At 42.2% G+C, this 20,562-nt stretch overlaps 1 protein-coding gene across 1 annotated transcript in view; it reads left to right on the top strand.

The window, feature by feature from the left end:
• The window catches only part of PLCH2 (phospholipase C eta 2), a 74,068-nt gene that overhangs the window by 47,396 nt on the left and 6,110 nt on the right, over nt 1-20,562 (top strand). The window contains exons 7-22 of the mRNA XM_069034876.1: nt 1,597-1,690; nt 5,032-5,235; nt 6,297-6,417; nt 7,714-7,885; nt 8,147-8,254; nt 9,446-9,604; nt 10,345-10,437; nt 10,904-11,004; nt 11,332-11,429; nt 11,759-11,941; nt 12,289-12,396; nt 12,575-12,699; nt 13,097-13,181; nt 13,669-13,815; nt 14,722-14,801; nt 19,035-20,088. Coding sequence (XP_068890977.1) covers nt 1,597-1,690; nt 5,032-5,235; nt 6,297-6,417; nt 7,714-7,885; nt 8,147-8,254; nt 9,446-9,604; nt 10,345-10,437; nt 10,904-11,004; nt 11,332-11,429; nt 11,759-11,941; nt 12,289-12,396; nt 12,575-12,699; nt 13,097-13,181; nt 13,669-13,815; nt 14,722-14,801; nt 19,035-20,088 — 2,932 coding nt within the window. The remainder of the gene's footprint in view (nt 1-1,596; nt 1,691-5,031; nt 5,236-6,296; nt 6,418-7,713; nt 7,886-8,146; nt 8,255-9,445; nt 9,605-10,344; nt 10,438-10,903; nt 11,005-11,331; nt 11,430-11,758; nt 11,942-12,288; nt 12,397-12,574; nt 12,700-13,096; nt 13,182-13,668; nt 13,816-14,721; nt 14,802-19,034; nt 20,089-20,562) is intronic.

Here is a 20,562-nt window from a genome sequence, read left to right as displayed (position 1 = left end):
GCAATTCCATCAGTATCTGTCTGTTCCCAGTATTCAGTACCTTGGAGCAAAGCTGGTGTTGCTGGCTCTGCTTGTGACCCAGTGCACAGCCCATGATGAAACACTGAATTACTTTGTCACACTATCTCAGTGTGTAAACTGGAAGATTATCTTTCAAAGAGCAGTTGAGAAGATGATTAATGTATAGGAGAGTTTTTGAAACACATTGTAGTACCTAAGAAATTGTCTCTGAGTATTTGACTCCAGTGCTGCAGGAACAAATGCATTGACTTTTCTTTGCCCTTTTCCTCTCATGGTCTCCTCTGAAGCTTCATGCCTGTAAGTCATAAATGTCCATGAGTTTCAATCATTGCCCATGAAATGAATGAATAAAAAACCCACCTCTCTGGCAGTTATCTTCTTGGATAAGTGGGATGTGTTTCCATTTCATTGGTCAATTGATCCTCCAGATGGTGAGAGCAAAATGAACACTCACCACAGGATACAAATCAGCTCAGCTAATTACTGACATGGCCAAATCCTGCCTGGGAGGCTTCTCTCCCTTGCCACCTTTTCTCATTCAGCATGGACAGGGAAAACATCTTTACTCCATTCCAGGAAAACCTGGTGTTCCAGGGCTTTATCTTTTGAACCCAGCAAATGTGTCATCGATGTTCAAATCCAGAGTTAGAGGGTTTTTTTCTTCTTCTTCTTCTACATTTATTTATTAGGTTTTTAATTACCCCCAGAAAAGGCATTGATCTTGTAGCAGATGTGCTGGTGGTTTCATTTTCCCCCAGGCAAAGATTCTGTGTTGCCAAATTGTTGGTCACTTTATTGCACTCTGATGACAAGGGCTGTGTTTTCATGCCATGTACAGCATCTAATAGAAAGGATTTTTCTGGACCACTCAGGGCAGGAATATTAAATAGGGATAATAGTTGGAGAATGCATCAACAGGAGTATTAAAACAGGAGTATTAAAAACAGGAGTATTAATTGTGTTAAAATTAAGTTACTAAAACATTGCATTATGTAAAAAAAGTTACAGCTTAATATTAATAGCCCTGGTTTCATAATTGACAACATTTACAGATACATTTTTCCCTTTGTAATCTTTTCTTTTTCAGTTGAGAATGCAAAGCAACCTTGAAGTTAGCAGATTTCCTGAGAACATTATGTCCCGATTCTCTGTTTCCCTGCTACTAACAGATTTTTCTGTCTGCTGCATAAAGATGAGCCATTTTCTTGTTTTATTTTAAAGTAAAAAACCCTTTGATAATGCAAACTAATCCTTTAATCCTACAAGGGAAGAAATCCCATTGGTTTGTGACAAAGCTCGTTCTGTTTGGATGCTCTGTGGTGCCTAACAACAGATCTGACCTACAAAGCAGAACTCTGTCATCAGGCAGCTGCCAATAGCACAGAAACTTTTCACAGAGCGCTCCCCTTTTGATCTGACCTGACACTGATTGACAGGAGTGAGAATCCCACTGGGGAACTGGAAATCCTGAGTCCCACTATGGATAATCTGCCCAGCTGTTGGACTGGAGACAGAGGAAGGAGCTCAGAGAAGCTGTGATTGATAGTTAACACTGCGTTTTTGCTGCTTTTACAGATGACAAATGTGACTAAAGAACATTGCCTGGAAATCATCAGCAAGTTTGAGCCATGCCCGGAGAACAAGAAGGAGGGAGCCCTGGGAATTGATGGTAAGCTGGCTGGTGCAGCTTTTGGAGGTGTCTCAATGCTCAGGAGAATATTGCTGCTGCTTGCAGAATATATACTTGTAGAATTTTGTCATGTTGTATAGAGTATATTTCCAGTCTTTTTGCTTTTTTTAAAATATCTACCATTTGCTGAGGAACCTAAAGGGAAATCAGATCTCTTTGGAGGAATTTTGAATGATACATATCATGATGAAGCAGCAGTCTTTGAAAGTCAGCTGGAACTGGAGGTGTCTTTATTTGTGCTTTGGAAAATACAGTTGAATTTAGTTGCATCATTCCTGCAGGTATTTTTGGAAATCATTTAAGTCTTAATAAGAGGAGTGATGTGATCCAGAGTAAATGTCTGAGTGGGATGATAGATGAAATTGGTCCTGCCTTCCTGACCTTTGCTGCTGAAGCCTTCTCTAAATATGTCAGTGCTGTACCACCAGGCTGGTAGCTGTTATTTTGGGGACTGACTGTAAGTCCTTTCCCCTAAATAGTAAATCTTCAGCCAGATCTTATTGACTCTGAGAAGAGAGTACATTCCTCAGGAATTAGATTCTGTGCAAAAGTTCTTGGACCTTTAGCAAATCAGTCTTGTCCATTTCTGTGGGTGTGTTGTCATCCTGAAAAGTGGCAGAACAGAAGTTGTTTGGTTTCCTGCAGGAAGAAGTGGGTAGTTTCTGGTACAGTGTGTAAGGTGCTTGCTTAGGATGGGTCAAAGTCTGTTCTACTTCCAGACTAAATTTTCAATTTATTTTAAAGCTTATGCTAATGCCAGTGAGGGAGCAGATGACATTCTTTTTATTTTCTGGTCTTTACAGGCAGTTGCAGTCACATAAATAATGAATAAGCAAGTTCATTATCTTGCCTTCCTCATATCTGTAAAAGTAAGAGTAGGCTTTTCAAACTATTGTAGGTTTCCATAGAGGAAAACAATAACAACAACAAAAAAATCTATACAATTGCTTTGCCTCAGAATGGATGATAAAACATTAGAGAGTTTATGGGTTAGGATAAGAGAGTCCAGCATGGTGACATTCTGCTGGTGTCTGCTACAGATCTCCTGACTGGGGGAAGCAGAAGGTGAGGTCCTTTGGAGACAATGGGAAAAAGCTTTGTGATCTTAACCCCTCCAGTAACTTGCTGGAAGTGCAGCAGAACAGAAGAGACCTAATCTAGAGCTTAATTAATGCAGGGGATTTCAGGTAACATCCAAACAGAGGTGACTGAGGAGCTGACAGGGACACAGTGCTGGGCTGGTGCTGACAAAGGAGGAAGAACTGCTTAAAAATCATAGATCTGTGTCTGCATGTACATCATGTATGAACATGTGCACACACACACACACACATAGGAGTTATTCTTTTGTCTTTTGTGGAGTTGAGACCTTAGATGTCTCCTGTCTCCCAGAAAACAAGTCCAGTGTTGCCTTGGGGGCTGAAGTGCAACAGCCATGGAAGCTGAGGCTGCCTGTTTATTCCTCAAACTGGTACTGCCCAGACAGGAGCATCCTGCCCACACTTGGCTGCACTTCAGTAGTAGTGAAATAATAGTGCAGTGTTCTTTGTCCTTTCGTATTCATTCATGTGCCTGTACTTGTGTCCTCAGCTGTGCTGGCTTTTGCCGTGGAGCACCTTGGACTGGCCTGTGACAATTGGCTCATTCACAGCCTTGCAAAGGAACCCTTTACCTTTGTCTGCTGATCAAAGTGACACCGTGCCAGTGCACCTTCCCTGAGTGTGAGCACTGGAGTCCTGTGGGACACACTGCTGACAGGATCTTCCTTCATTCCTGTTTCTTCCTTGTAGGACTGATAAATCCAATTGGTGTGAACTCATTACAACAGTTGTGACATCATATTTTAACAAGAGCTTAAAGCAAACAATGGTGTTGTTGCAGCAGCTGGGTGGAATTAATCTTGCAGCAGCTGATTTGTTTGCAGGAAGAACTGATTAACCTGCCACGAGTGGTTGGCTGTGTGTTTGCTGACACACTCTGCTCTATCCACTTTCCACGGTGGTTGCTCTGCCTTGGTTCATCTTTTGTTTTCACCCTGGCTCTATCACTGATTTGCTCATTGATCATGATATGTGCTCCAAGAGACTCCAATATTCAGCTGGGCTGAGAATTCCCTGGCATTGTGTCCCATTGTATTGTTCAAAAAGTTCTGGCTGCTATGTGTATTTATCAGCTCTTTTCCTTTGATAAAACTTTCATCAACACCAAATGTACAGCCTAGGAGAACCATCATAAAGGTGACATTTTATCTTGTCACAGTCAAAGTGTGTTAAGACCTTTAGAAGTTTGGCAGGATTTTTACATGGGCACTGAGTTATTTATGGAATGAGTGAAATGTCAGGAGAATCAGAGGTCTTGAAGCAGAAACCTATTGACCAAAGGCATCATCGCTGTCAGCAAAGCCAGGGTGTGAATGGGAGTCTGAGTCTTCCCTCTGTGGTGAAAGGAAAATGTTTGGGGGATATTTGAAGTGCAAGTTAAGCGTTTCATGTCAGCCTGGATTGTGAAAATATCTGTGATATGTGCACAAATGTCTGCTGGAGGTCTGAGAGCAGCAATTTCACACAAAGATAAAATCATAACTTGCTAGAACTTTGCTTCTGAACAAGAGTGGTGATTGTGATACACAGAGGGCCCGGGTGATGATGCCTGCAGGATTTACAAGTGTCCCACTGCTCTGGAAAATAAATTCTTCTGGTAGCATCACTGAAGGCCCCACAGATATTTCATTGAGTTGATATTTCAGTGTCAAGTCTGGAGTGAACATCAGTCTCCGAGGCAACATTAGTGCAGTGCTGCAGAGCTCCCCACTCCACAGGCATGTTTGTGGTGTCATATCCAAATTGGAGACTGTAGCTTGTACAAGCCAATGTGTGCTGTCATTCTTCTGGTATTTTTGGGGAAAATACTGAAAGAGGAGAGGAGAGTATCTCCTGTTGGACCACCAAAGACCGTGTCTAGACAGCCCAATACTGCAAATCTTACAACATTTCACTGAGGAGCAACACCGGGATATGACTGCAGATCTCTGGAGGCTTTTATGTACCACGTGGTCATGTCCCAGCAGAATCTTTTGACACAAATTATAAGCCTAAAAGGTTTGGATTAAATAGATGTCTTTTTCTCAGGAAAGGCAGAGTACAAAGCAACTAGAAAGGCAATAATTGCACTTGGTCATGGTGATATTTGGGATGCAGTGGTGCTATTTCTTTATCTTAAGTGTGTTGGTGAACACAGGGATGCATTTTAGGCTGGTTTTAGGAAGGTTACAGCAACAAAAAGGATGAAACTGCATTATTTATAGTGGTGTTTGTTCCCAGGTTTCACCAACTACATGCGGAGTCCATCAGGGGACATATTCAACCCAGAACATTACCAAGTGAACCAGGACATGAGCTACCCTCTGAGTCACTATTTCATTACCTCTTCACACAACACCTACCTCATGGGAGATCAGCTGATGTCCCAGTCCAGGGTGGACATGTATGCATGGGTGCTACAGTCTGGCTGTCGCTGTGTGGAAGGTAAAGAGCTAAAAGGAGCTGTCAGTGGGCTCTGTAGTCTTGTTTCTCTTCTCTGAAGAAAGATTTGTGACTTCTGCAGAAGACATGGTAATTGGGGAGAAGAAATAGCCTGGGAAAATGGTGTCTTCCCTTCATAAAGAGCAACAAAATAATGTGATAGAATGGACAAATTTTCCTGAGCATGGAAATAAGACAGACATTTGGGGAGTGGTGGTGTTGGTACTGATGAAAAAGATTGTAAACCTCTTGTTGTAGAGAGGGTGCTGACATTGGGCAGAATGCATTGGTGCTTGTCCTGCCTAGCCAAGTGTGTGACAATCAGATGGCAAATATGGCAGAGTTCTTGGCACACCTAAGAGGAAAGTGGGTGTGTCTCCTAAGGGAAGTAGGGAAGTATTCTGTGAAATGGTGACAGTCTCTGCAGTGACCAGGATCCCTTTTTGTGCAATCCCTTCTGATGGTTGTGCTGCCTTTCTGAGACATTGCCTGTTTCACAATCATCTGTAATGTTCTGACCATCAAAGTGTTTTCACAGTTTTTCAGAAGGCAAATATTATGGTTTGCTCAGGTTGGATTGTAGGTGTGCCATTGGGTGCTTCAGAGGAGTAAAACATTTCATGGAAAGATGATTGTAGACAAGTATAAAGTCAGGCAGAATCCAAGGTGGGCTAGAGGTGACCAGGTCTTGGCTTGGCCTGTGCTGTGAGCAGCTTGGCTGAGAGCCTCTGCTTTCCTTTTCAGGTTCAGCAGTAGCACAATGAAAGCAGTGCTCGGGTCTGTCATCTCTCTCCCTGCCATAACACTCCTCAGCACTTGTTAGAAGAGTTCCTTTGCTTGGGGCTTTCTCAAACAATGGGAACAGTCACCTGGTCCCAGCAGAAAGTCAAGGCCAGGAAGTTCCTTCCAAGGGAGATAAAGATGAAGGGTGGGAATGAACCTGTGCCTGGCTTTGGGGCAGGGCTGGCTGGGCTGCTGAAGGGAATTTCAGGGTCTCCTGTTCCCCCCCAGATGGTGGCCCAGGTGTTCCTGGTCTGATGGGTGTCGTTGTTTGTGTCCTACAGTTGACTGCTGGGACGGGCCGGATGGTGAACCAATTGTCCACCATGGATACACCTTGACTTCCAAAATCCTCTTCAAAGATGTGATTGAAACTATCAACAAATATGCCTTTATCAAGAATGAGTATGTATCCAGCCTGCCAACCTTTGAGTCTCAGGGCTACGATTGGGAATGTTCCCTGGCATCCTTGTGCAGGGAGTGAAGATCTGACCTGTTCCTGCAGAGAACAGAATTCCAGACAGAATTTGGAGTTGATTTCTGGGGGGAAATCCTTCAGATCCTTCAGAAAGAAACAGCAAGGCAAAGATGAGTAGGGACATTCTGCCTAGAGGTGTGGGGCTGGCTTTATTGAGCTTGTACAACACCTGAGGAACAACAGGTTTTGCCAGTGAATGTTTTTATTGAAGGACTGACAGTTGAACCACTGTATCTCTCTGGATGTGCACTCTGGTGCTGCCAAGGATACACCTGGGTGCTCCAGGGATAGGAAACAAGTCAGGGAATAAAGAGTCCAAAGAGACAGTAACCTGATTGTGGACAAAGCAGACTGTTCAGGGGAAAGAGGTTATTTTCCCTACAGGTACATTGCTCAAAATATCAGTATTATTCATGGGAAGTTTCATATACCTTGGCAGTTACTGTTCACCTCCTCCACACACAGTCAAAATGTGTGTGCCAACCTTTGGTTTTTTTTAAACAGAAATTACTTTATCTCTATAAAAATTTTCCAGTAGCTCCCCCAAAGCAGCCCATCCGCCTTTATAAATAGAGCTGAATTTGAGCTAAATTTTCAGCCAAGGTGAACTTTTTGTGAGCCTGAGATTTTTTGCAGTTTGCCTGAAGACATGGTAAACAAATCAAAGGAAAGCTGGCCAGAAGAATATAAGGCAATGCTTCTGAAATTGTTCAGTTTTTTAAACCTTTGCAAAAATGTTAACTGGGACCACATCCTCAACTGGGAAAGTTTTGTCCTTCAGGCATCGTCTGGCTGAAGCCTTATTTTTTCTGATGAGGAGCTAATAAGGGCCAGATGTCAGGATAGAAATAACTGGTTTTTAATTAATGAATCCCTGATAGTTTAGTCCTGCAAAACTCCTTTGTAGACTGGCTTTTGTGCTTATCTTAAAGTGCATCCTCTCTAAAGAGAAATCCCACCTTCAATGTGGTTTTGCACAGCACTGACCACACTGGAGTAGATGTTCCACAAGTCTTCCCTTCAACCAACCAGGCATTGTTGTTCCTTGGCCTCAGCCTGGAAAATCAACAATAAATGACAACATTAAAACTAAATCTAGAAATAACACTTGCTGTCTTTGTAGAAGAGGCTTTGTCTGCAGGCTTATCTGCTTTGTTGTTAGTTGGAAAAGACTTCATGCTGTAAAAGCCAACTTTGCAGCTGATACTTGCTTGTCTCTGCAGGTACCCCGTGATCCTGTCAATTGAGAACCACTGCAGCATCGTGCAGCAGAAGAAGATGGCTCAGTATCTTACAGAGATCCTGGGAGACAAACTGGATCTGTCTTCTGTGCACACTGATGACTCCACAAAGCTCCCTTCACCAGCAAGTCTTAAAGGCAAGATCCTGGTTAAGGTAAACACCTGCTTCATGTGTCCTTTCCTGACTTCTGTTTGTGGTGATGATGATTTCTGCCTGGTTATCACTGTACCCGAACTTAAATCATTTCACAAAAAGCAGTCCTTAGGAAACTGCTACTTAAGGTTCTGAACAAATGTCTTCTCATTAAGTAAGAACCTGGAAAGAACATGCTTTGAATAATTTGGGTTTTTTTTTCAAATGTATCATAGCAAGAGCTGCATGCTCCCCTGCCTCTGTAATAAATTTATCTTCTAGGGCAAGAAACTTCCAGCCAACATCAGTGATGATGCAGAGGAAGGAGAAGTTTCTGATGAGGACAGTGCTGATGAGATTGATGATGATTGTAAACTAATGAATGGAGATGTAAGTGAAGTGCCCATTTGAATATAAATGTTTGTCAAGACTTCCCATCCCAGTGAGAGGAAACCTTGTAGGAGTTCTCTGGATTGTGGATGTGGTCTGATCTTTGGGATTCATCACAAGTGGTTTAGGTTCTAAACCTTCATGGGGGCAGATTGACAAAAGAGCACATGAAGCAGCAGCAGTTCTAGGGGTTATATTTCAAGTTTAGAGTTTTAAAGAGTAATATCTCATGATTCTTTATTACATTACAGTGTGTTTCCCCTCAAATGCAGAAAAAGAAAAGAAAATATTCTAATTATGTTAAATTGTGGACATTGTTACAGAGCATCCCTTTGCTTTGCTGAATGCTGGGCTTGGTTGATTTTTACTGTAAGGAAAATCTCTGCTTGCTTCAATCTGAAAATCCCTTATTTCTTCATCCTTTTTAAAAGTTCTATTTTTTGTCACTTTAATCTTCTTGCAAGTTCCATTGCACCTTGCAGAAACAATACAAAACACAGCAAAATCATTTAATGACATAAACCAGATTGCCCTGGAGAGAGTTTGCATTCTCAGTCCTCTCTCCCTCAGGCAATTTCCTCATTTTGTGTTATGGATTTGATCCTTTTCATCTAAAAGAGAAACTTCTTTGTGAATAAGACTACCAAAGGAGAAAAATAATTTCTTTGCTTTTTGGGAGTTATGACATGTTAGCATATCACCTTGCAGTATTTTACAGCACCATCTCTGTTACTAACAGTTCACTTTGCTGAGGTTTACTGATGCTTTAAATCTGAGATTTGTTACACCTGGTTTGCTTTCCAAAATGAATTTTTGAAGAGTTCAGAAAATCAGAGCTTGTTTCATGATAAATGTAACTGGGAATTCTTGAGACCTACTGAGAAAACACAATCTGTCACCCCTTAAAATGCCTGAGTAAAAAAAAAAACCTCTGGATTTTTATTTTTAGTTTTATTTCCCCACTTCCCCCCATGGATCATGGTGCCCACCATGATCAAAGCAGGGAATGGGAATTCTCTTGCATTTTGCCTTTGATCTGCTGAAAAGAGGATTCTAAAGCATCTCCCATCCATTCCATCCAGTAGATCTCGCACCTGTTGGAGCTGCAGGGTCGGCCTGGACACGGCATGGAACTCACAGGAGACTTTTTTCATCACTGCCTTGTTTAATGATTGAATGTTTTGTTTGTAGGCATCTGCTAACAGGAAAAGAGTGGAGAATATAGCAAAGAAAAAACTTGACTCACTGATAAAAGAATCCAAAATCCGTGACTGTGAAGATCCAAACAATTTTACAGTTTCCACTCTACCATCACCAGGAAAGGCTGGGCTGAAGTCTGATAGTAAGAAGGTGAATTTATGTTTGTATTGTACTTGTGACTCATTAGTTTACTAAATATATCTTATATTATTGACTTCAGCTTCATAGCTGAATTCATGCAGTTAATGATGATGCCAGGTGAACATCACTGTCAGATTCACAAACTATTTATCTTGCTCACACAGCAATTGGAGCATGAAATGTACTCTGAAATGACTTTTCAACAGAAAGAATTTGATTTTCCTTTTTAAAAACTGCTTATGAAAGTTGGACTCTTTTTGTTCCTCAGTTCTCTATGTTCTATGCATTTTCATTGTATTTTAATTTTATGTTAACTCTAATTTATAAAAATGTACTCAGCCCACAGACTACACTTCATGAAGTTAAGATACTTTCATTTTAGACTTTGTAATAAGCCACAAAAAGCTTGGGAAGATTGTTCCATGCAAATGAAAAACAGTGGAGATCTGCCAATAATAAGCAGGTGTAATAACCAGGGGTTAAAACTAAACTAGGGATGAGAACTAAAAATCAGCTTCCCAAAACATTCTGTGGGCTGAGTTTTGGATGTGCTTTAAACCCAATGCTTTGCACAGTGTATCAGAGAGTTCTTCTGAGAGCCACTACAAGGCCAAGTCTTGAAAAACCCTTTAGCAGGGGTGTTACCCAGAGCAGTCAGTGTTAAAAACCCCTCCTGTTTGTGCTGATATCCAGATACTGTCTGAGCACTCTATTGAGCTCCTGTATTCTTCTCCCTTTGCTTGCTTCAGAGTAAACTTGAGGATGACGTGGAAACTGGGGAAGATTTCAGTGCCAGCAAAAGGCACAGCCGGTCACTCATGGGCAGCTTTTCCAAACGCAAGGTGAGGCCCTGGCAAGGTGAGGTCTGCACCAGATCTTGGATTCTTGGAGGGTTTTTTTTTGTTTGCACACAGTGGAGAGGAATTTCATAACTGCAACATCTGCAGCACCTTGCTCTGAGGCTGTTCACTGAATAGGCAGGCTGGGGAGCAGCTTACCACTGTGCATAACAACACAGATTCAATTTGCATGAAGGTCTGAAGGCATCCAAGATCTAACTGAGAACCACGGAAATTAATTTACACCTTTTATCTGAGGATTTGTGCTTCCTTTATAACAAGGCTCAGACCCTGGGCTGAGTTTTCCCTGTGTGCAAATTCTGCTGCAGAACTGAGTGTTACGAAAGCTGTCATTTTCCATTTTCTCTAAGTAACACACTCATTGGCATAACAAAGCACAATTGTAGCCAGCTGCTCAAACTTTGATCATGCAGTTATGATACTATGGTTTTATTTCCTTCTGGCACAGAAAAAAGGAAGCAAATTGAAAAAGGCATCAAGTCTGGAAGAGGGTGAAGATGATTCGGATTCCCAAGGGAATTTAGCCAGGAGCTCTGTACATTACAGCAGGTTTGTTAACAAGTGATTGGACAACTTTGTTGCTAAAATATGCCTACATAAATGCACTCACTCAATTGGTTTGCTTCTGGTCTAGATGCCAGTTTGTGGATGGCTGCAGGCATGTGACAGGAATATGGGGAGATGCAATGTCTGCCACAAAATCACCAGAATGATCTCTTGGTGCTGTTCAGACTAATTAGCAAAGCACAATGGACCTTTTATGCATTTTGAGCTCTTACTGTCTCATATATTTCCTTACCCTGATTTATTTTTAAAATATGAAAGATAAAAATTACCCCTTAATTAGCGGGAAGTTAATTTGTTTTGTCTTTTTAGGGTAAACCGGCAGAAGAAGACAATGAAGCTGTCCAGGGCCCTGTCTGACCTGGTGAAATACACAAAGTCTGTTGGCATCCATGATGTTGAAACTGAAAGTAAGTTGAACCAAAAGCTTGCTGAAAATAATTGCTACCCAAAAAAATGGAAAGGTTTGTGTCCTTACATATCCTTTTATTAAAAGAAGACTTCTTAATGAAATTCAGGTCATCATCATATTCAACTTCATTTTCCCAACCATACCTGCTCCAACAAGCACAGTGTCTGCTGTAATTTAAGGGAAACATAGCTCCCTCTGAGTGGCACATAACGAAATGATGCTTGATAGCTAAAAGGGACTAGTGCTATGTGCTTTTGAAAGCTTTATCTAGATAATAAATAAATGAACAAGGAGATTACTTCTAATCTCCTCCTCTCTGCCCTGTAGTCTCCTCCAGCTGGCAGGTTTCATCTTTCAGTGAAACCAAAGCCCACCAGATCCTGCAGCAGAAGCCAGCACAGTACCTACGCTTCAACCAGCACCAGCTGTCCCGCATCTACCCCTCCTCCTATCGAGTGGACTCCAGCAACTACAACCCCCAGCCTTTCTGGAATGCTGGCTGCCAACTTGGTGAGCAGAAAGGAAACTTACTTATTTTTGTTCTCTTTTGGGAGGGATGTTTTAATAGGAGTGCTGGAACCACTCCTTAGGACACTCAGAGTTCTCTGCTTATCCAGGTTTGCTGACCACTGAGTCCTCCTTGTTACTGTCCCTGGATTGATTACCTTGAACATGTGTCTTACATGCTGGTACATGGAAATAAATGAACTTCTCAAATGCAAAAGGGCTTCAGAGTTCAGCTCTTTGGGAGAGCTTCTCTCCCTGAAGCTGTAATATAAGAGAATTATTTTCCATAAGATACCTGATTTTTTGCATCTAAGAAGTCAAATTTGAATCTGATTTTGTTTTTTAAATAGTTGCACTAAACTACCAGTCAGAGGGGAGAATGCTGCAACTCAACCGGGCCAAATTTAGTGCCAATGGGAACTGTGGCTATGTCCTCAAACCAAACTGCATGTGTCAAGGTAAGGAAAACCAGCAAAACCAGTGGATCACCGATTGCATGACAGGATTGAGTGTGGGGCCTTGTTGCAGTTTGTTTAGAGATGCATTTCTGATGCTAGAAACAAACGAGCCAGAAGGTATCTGTAATTAAAGTCAGGTTGCACTTCTTTCACATTATGTGGCTCTTCATTCTAACAGGTGTCTTTAATCCAAATTCTGAAGACCCCCTGCCTGGTCAATTGAAGAAACAGCTGGTTCTAAGAATTATCAGTGGTCAACAACTTCCCAAACCACGTGATTCCATGCTGGGAGACAGAGGAGAGGTATGGGACAGCTGGTGATCATTCTTGGTGTTGCAGAAGGTTTCTTTCCATACTGGCTGGCCTAAGGACGAGGATTTCACATCCTGCAGTTCTTTGTCAGGAGGCACAGAACATGAATAACTTAGGTCATGAGCATCCTACATCTTCAGGTGGTTTTCTTCACTTTTAAGCATGACAGCAGTGGTTTGATGATTTTCCTCCATTTGCCAACACAGTACTTCCAGGAGAAGCAAAAAAAGGGAAAGAGATCTTATCAATATAATAATCCACTCCACATGGCTCAGGACCAATAATTACTCAGACATTCACGTACAGTGCCCATATTGTAAAAGCCATTTGCTTGGATTTCATCTTTGTCACTCTTTCTTTCCAATATTTGTTGTTTTTTGTTTTTCAGATCATAGATCCATTTGTTGAAGTAGAAGTTATAGGCTTACCTGTTGATTGCTTCAAAGAACAAACTAGAGTAGTTGATGATAATGGTAAGATTATCTGGGATTTATGGTTTTTTATGGCTGAAACATCCTCTTTCAGGCAAGTTTTGCTCATAAGGATATGAGTAGATAAGATTTGGTACCTATTATGACAAAGCATTGAAAATTGGATTTAAGCATTTTTAATGTTAATAAGACTTGAATCTTGAATTGTTTGACTGAGTTGGCATAAATGTGCTGAAGGTCTTGGTGTAAAACAAGACATTTGTTTTCTCAATGAGTATGAGAGAAGGGTGTTTTGAGCTTGCTGTGGCCAAAAGGCAGGTTGACCAAACCAAATTTAAGTAAGACCCAACTCTGTTGCTTGCAAATCCTTGTGCTGTTGTGTCTCCTGGGGGAGTACTGGATTTTCCAAGAACAATGATCAATCTATGAGGAAAACTAGAATGACACTGCAGTTTAGGCATTCCTTATGCAGGCAGGCTTCTTGTTTCTTGTGAATGAGATACCTAAAGGTTGATTCCCTCCTTGCAAGGTTTTAACCCCATGTGGGAGGAGACGTTGGTGTTCACAGTCCACATGCCAGAGATTGCCCTGATCCGGTTCCTCGTGTGGGATCACGACCCCATTGGGAGGGATTTCATTGGGCAGAGGACAATAGCCTTCAGCAGTATGATGCCAGGTAAGAGAAAGGTGACATCCCAAATTAGTGGGCTGGGATTTTTCCTGTGATAAATGAAAATCAATATATCTGCTGCAGAAATTTCTAGTTAGAACAAGAGACTGGAGTCTGGGCCCTGAGTTGTCTGCCTTAGTCCACTGCTGACTTAAATGGTGATGAAGAGTAAATCAATTAACTCTAGACTTTTGGGACTAGATTTGGAAAAAATGGGTAAGATTGTTAAGCAGGATGGGTAAACACTGTGGGCTTGGCAGGCTACTATACAGAATCTTTACTCCTTTACTGGTTTTTCCTCCATTTCTTCACACCAGTTTTTGAAAAACCACTGTGTTTTGCTTACCCTTCTGACTATGAGTAGTGGTTTGACACAGAACAGAAAGTTACCTATTCTAATGATGGGATCCACGTTATTAAGTGCCGTTTTCTGACAGTTTCCCTTTTCTGTTTTCAGTTCAGTCTTCTTTTGCATTCAAGCTTCTTCTGTGTATGCTTTTCTTTCCTTTCAAAGTAAAGAAAAAAAATTTTGTTTAAGATTGAAAACAAACACCCAGTCTCAATAAACTCACCTTGGATGAAAGGTTTACAGTCCTAATAATGGACTGCAAGTCCAGAGGAGAGAATGTGGCCGAGTTTAAATCATGGATTGACAGCAGCAATAACGGACCCTGGACAAAACAGGACATGGCTGTTCTCTAAAATCATGACAAAAATGGGGGTGAAGTTTGTAAGTGGTGTGGCTCACATACCTGAGTGTGGCAAAGTGATGCTTGAGCCTGGACACTCGCTGTGAGGAGGAGCTGGGAAAAACCTGCTTGATCTCCTCTGCTGCTCACAACATGAAAGTCTCCAGCTGCTCCTCCTGTGACCTGTCCCAACGCCATGCCAGCTCTGCTCCCTCTGTTTCAGGTTACAGACACGTGTACCTGGAAGGCATAGAAGAAGCTTCCATCTTTGTGCATGTGGCTATTAATGACATCTGTGGTAAGGTGAGTGTCTCTGTGGTGTGCAACACACCCACAGGAGCTGCCAGGATCTTGTATCAGCCCAGGGAAGCCCAGGCTGGCATTTTTGTTCACTTAGAGTAAAATTTATCTCTGTGCTTGTCATGGTAGCCCAAGATCTTTCTGAACATCCAGGGAAATAAAAGCAAATCATAGGGAAAGTTATAAAAGAGATTCTTGCAGTGCCTTTTCGAGGAAGCCATAGGGGAAGGTTTTCATTGCAGCACAGATTTATACAAATAATGTGGTCGTGTCCCGTGCTGTGAGTGCACCTTGCTGAACCAAAGGTTACACACCTTAACCCTGAGCACTTGCTCCCTGCAAAGCTGGTACTGTAAAGGCTCTGCCTGATGTTTTGGCATTTAAAATTTAATTAAATTCTTCAAGCTTATTTGCTTTGGATTTTTTGCCATAATAGCACTCTAAAGTGCAGAGGAAAGGTGATGCTGGTATCAGTTATTGGACATATTTACACTCCTTGTCTGTTGCTAAGAGTGCGTTTGCTTCACATGCGGGAAATAAACAACTCTTGGGGTGCCACATCTCAATTTCCACGAAAGTAAAGCCCTAATTTCAAACTTTTCCTAGGCCAGCTAAAAACGAGACTCCTGTCCTCTCAGCGCACTGTTGTGTGCTGCTAATACCAATGAAATGCAGGTACAAAGCACCGTGCAGAGCCTTGGCGATGTCAGCCTGACGGAGCCTCCTGCAGTAGCGAGGTGCAATATCGGCATCGCGACAGCAGGAGGAGGCATCCAGCGGGCTGGGAATGCCCGGCTCCCCTCGGACGGGCGATTCGAGCAAATCCTGAGCAGGAAAACAGCTTTTTTGAACTGCTAGACTTTAATCACCGCCTAGTTGTTTAACTCCATCAGCTTCCACGTCACTGCGCTTGCCAGCAGTGTTTGATGGAAAGGACAATGTTCATCCTCTGTGAATGTTTGAAATATTTTTAATTCAAACCTCCTTTGGCAATATTCTCTCTCTGTTTAGCCTTAATTTCCTAGCCTTTCATAATTATTTGCTCTTACTAACTTCTTCATGAGTGACTGGCTGGTGATAGTTTGCAGAAGGGCAACCTGTCCGTTTAAACTTCGGCAGTTTTTTGAGGACAGAGATTTTCTTGGTGTTCCCTGATTGCTGCTCATTTTCACTGCAGTCTCTCTGGGTTTGCTGGTGTTAAGAAGTGTTTCTGTGCACTGACAAAATATAAGGATTTGGCAGGAAAGCCTGTGTGTGTTATGTTTTGGTTTTGTTTCGTTTTGGTTTTTTAATTTATAATTTTTAATAAAAAACGGGTGAAAATGTGGAACAATATTACATGTCCCTTTCTGGTTTGGTCTCTCTGAATTACTTTCTCCTTTGATTTTCTGTTAACAGAGTGCTGTCCAAACTAGAATTTTTTTCTGTTTTCCCTCTCTTAATTATGGGCAGAAAAATCACCCCAGTTATCAAGCTTTTACCCATTCTTTATTAATCCAGAGATTCTAATGCAAACATAAACATTTTGGGACTTTTTTGTAAATGGGAACATTCCACCTGCTCAGTAGCTTGGTATTACTAAAACAGTCTTAGATTTTTTTTTTTTTTCACCTTAACTTGTGTGTGAAATCTCTTTCAGATTTCTCTGTTTCCTGGAAAGGCTTTTCTTTGTTTCTGTCTCTTCTGTGGTCTGCTCATGTATTGCAGAATTTCTTGTGGTTTTTCTAGATGTGCCTATCTCTGAGATCCTCCCTCACTGTTATTTTGCCTTTACTCTGTCTGTTTGTGATTTCAGTGGGCTTCTCTATGTCAAAAAAGTCTCCTTTTAGAAGCAGAGCGTTTTTAGACGCCTTGAAGGTACCCCTCCTGTCTCAGGGAGGTGCAGTGACACCACCACACACCTGCATGCCTTGAGCTGGTAGCTTCATTAGCATCAGTGTTTCTTTGTTAGCATTTTCGAGCTCTTCAACTCATGGAACATGAATTGTGACATTTGACTTGGTCACTCCTGTTGGGTCATCGACAGCCAGAGAGCCCTCCCTGTGTGAAGCAGATCCAGGATAAAAGTCCTGCCATTCTCCCCCTTCTCTGAGTGTCTCCCTCTCCTGCCTTTTCTCTTGAGGGCTATAATTCAAACCTCTTCTTTTATACAGAAGAGAACATTGACAGTGAATCATTTGCAAAATTGTGGGAAAGCCTCTTGTGCTGTTTTTCAAGTCTGCTTTAGAGAATGAAACATGCCTGTAAAGCTGGGCTGGAAGCTGAAAGCACAGTGTCCTGGATCTCCCTCAAAACTGCTCTTTTATTTTTTTTCTTCTTTTAAAACTTTTTTTTCTCCCCAAGTTGACCAAATCTGCCTTTGGGTTCTTGAATCACTCCATTGATTCAAGCAACAGTGTCCAGCTTAACAAAGCTGCACCAAACAAGCCAGAATGACACCTGGGGCCCTGCACTGCGTGTCACCCATTCCATCAGTGCTTCCCTTTTCTTTTTGGTGGATATTATTTGTGTGTGTTGTTTGTATGATGAATTTTTCTGGGTTTTGCAAATATTTATATTGTCTGATTTTTATACAATAAACTCATGTACTTGCCAATTTGTCTCCCAGTACTCCAAGCAGATTGTTCAATAGTCTGGCTCTCACAGAATATTTACCAATATTTAATATTTGCCTTGCTTAGGGAAAATCCATCCCTACCATCTTTATCTTATCCTAGAGGTAATTTTTGATAATGTCCTACTCACACTGGAAATTGACGTGTGGTAACTAAACTTCAGTCAATTATAATTGACTAAATATGATATAAAAAATATAATATTGTGAACACTTTTCTTGGTCCTTGTGCCAGCCAAATAAACCTTGATGCCACATGGCAGCTTGGACAGGACACTGGGGGTAAAAGCAGCTCTTAGCCCAGGCTCAGTGCACAGGGCAGCCAATATCTGCCCATCAAGTCCTGCACAGCAGAATTGGAAATGCATGAGCATGCACTCAAATATTTATTTGGAGGTGAAAGACCATTGTGATTTAAATGAGACACTTCTGTGCCATTGTTTGGCACTGCAGAAATGTGACCTCACATGACATCACAGGGCAGAACTGGAACTGACAGGAGTGCCAGCAAGCGTGGCTGCTGGTCAGGTTCTGTCACAGGCTTCTTAAATGCACTTCAGTCGTGATGTACCCTGGGTTTATTCATTCTTGATGCTGCAGCTGCTCAAGAGTCTGATTTCACTGGGAAATAAAGAGGACAAAGGGGGAGAAGTAGATTAAAAGAGAAATGCCTGTCTGTGCTTTAAGTGATCTGTGTTACGAGGCTCTGTGTACAGAGCTGTCTCAGGCATCAGCCTGCTGCTTAAAAAGTTGGCAAGTACACCTGGAATGTTTGCAGGAATGCTGGAACTCTGTTTCATTGAAATGTAAATCAGTTGTATGGTGGTGGGAGATTTATGATGGTGAATTTACGTGTTTAATGCTTAAATAACTGCTGAAGGCTATGGAGAACTGTATCATGACACTGACTAATTTCCCTTGTTTATAGTGTGTTTCCTCAGTGCTGAAAACATACACGAGTGTCTTGGGATAAGTGTTGTATGGTAGGAAAAATTACCAAAATGCAATCACACAGGTAGAAATTGAAATACTCAATGATCTTTTGTGTGTGTATAGTTAACTGCTATTCATGACAGTGCTCAATTCAATTGAAGTGTAGATCTCCCTTATACTGAAAAAATATTCTATTTTATGGCCAATGTTTATTTCCCAGCAGTTCCTAGAGAATGCATTTACAGCAAGGACTTAAAATACATCTGCTTTGGGTGAAACTGAGAAACTCTTCAGCTTTCAGAATGATATTCTTGTAGACAGAAGTATTTCCCTTTTTTCAATCTTTTCAATAGCTCTAATGTTTATGTAGATGTTGTAAGTAGCTACATGCTAGAAAGAAAATGATGACAAATACAGAGATAAGTGTGGCTGGAAAATGTTATCTAAAACCATAGCTGAGAAAAAAAAAAAGAGATGTGTTATTTTGCAAAGCTGCTGTTAGTGATTTTTTTCATTTTTAATGCCTGTCCTACTTCTGGGTAAGTTCTCATGCTGATGGTAGGAATATAGCAGGAGACTCTGTATGTGAATGATCACTTGTTCATGAATTCCTGTGCCCAGAGGAAGAGCCTTGTGTTTCCTGTTAGGAACTTTTTATATATATATTTTTTTTTGTATTTCTTTTACAGGCCAAACAAGCTCTAGGTCTAAAAGGGCTGTTTCTCAGAAATCCAAAGCAGGCCTCTCTGGACAGTCATGCTGCTGGGCAGCTCCATCGCAAACATTCCTTTAGCAGCCACATCCTGAGACGGACAGCCAGTGCACCCACCAAGAGCCAGAAGAAGAACAAGAAGGGCTTTCCTGAGATTGCTTTTGACACAAAGGACAGCAGCTCTGCAGGGGCTGGAGAAGAGCAGGAAGTGGAAGCCGCCTCCCAGCCTCGCTTTGTGCAAGAGCCAGAAAGTGCTTCCCCGGCCCCAGCTCCCCGAGACGGTGCCGGTGGGGAGGCACCTGGCAAGGGCTTGAAAGGTAAGGCCCAGGGCTCTCCCAAAGGGCCACGGCAGAGCTGTGCCCACCCCGGGGCTCCTTTCAGCGAGCCCTTGCCCAGGGCACACAGGGTGAGGCTGCAGGAGCCCCAGGGCGAGAAGCAAAGCGTCTTTGCCCGCTGTGCCATCAACAGCTCGGGCAGGATCGGAGTGGCCACCAACTGCATGAAATGCATGATTGGCTCCAAAGAGAGCCCTGACCCAGAGGGCCCGTGGAGTGACCACCCTGGCAGGCCCATTGCTAGAGACCCCCTGCACCCTGAGCAGGGCAGCAGTGCAGAGGAGAGGGTAGAGCTCAGGACCTGGGTTGTCAGAGGGCAGCCCAGGCCACACTCAGATTTGCAGCCTTGCAGCAGCCCTGGAACTGCAGATGATCTGACAAGGAGCACTCAGTCTTTTGTGACCCCAGGGAAGAAAAGTGTTGACTCTAAGTGTCACGGAATAAAGGCTCATTCCCGGCAGCGGTGGCAGTGCCAATCAGGTGGCAAGTATGGAAGCACTGTCAACTTGGTTGCAGCCAGCAATGGCTCCATATCCTCCAACTCCAGCAGTCTAGAAAGCCTTGGAAGCCCAGAATTCCCCAAGCACTGGCCTGAACCTTCTCGAAGGCAAGTGGGCACCCTACAGAGGGAAATGAATGCCTTGTTCGTTCAAAAATTGGAGGAAATTCGAAGTAAATCCCCTATATTCTTTACTGGTAAGACCAGATTTTCTTCACCATTCTCCACTGTAGATCACATCATTGTCTCAGCTTCTGCGTAGCATCCTTACTTAGAAGCTCCTCTATGTTGTTTGGCTGTCAAGAGCTCTTTTTCTTTTTTTTCCTTTTTTTTAATTTTTGCAATGACAGAAAAAAAATCTGCATAAATATTTTTATTTTCTTTTTTGTAGACGTGTCTGGTTTAGATTAGTCCTTGCCATGCCTAGTTAACCATCTGCAGTAGTGACACTGTCAGTAGTCCATGGATGTTTGGGTTGTTTGTTCAGGCTCTTTTGTTTCCTTGGTTTTCTTAGTGAATGTGGTATGATACTAAGTAAATTTTAAGATCCAAACCAGAGCATTAAGTGAGATTGAATATGGAAAACCCACATCAACAAACAATATTTCCATTATCAGCCTTAGTGTTTCGCTGAGGGATAACCACATCAGGGATGATGTCTAATGTGCTCT

Source organism: Aphelocoma coerulescens, chromosome 21, assembly GCF_041296385.1.
Source record: "Aphelocoma coerulescens isolate FSJ_1873_10779 chromosome 21, UR_Acoe_1.0, whole genome shotgun sequence".
In the NCBI taxonomy this organism is placed as follows: Eukaryota; Metazoa; Chordata; class Aves; order Passeriformes; family Corvidae; genus Aphelocoma; species Aphelocoma coerulescens.
Note: the sequence above shows the minus strand (reverse complement) of the source record. Positions and strands in the feature narration are given on the sequence as shown.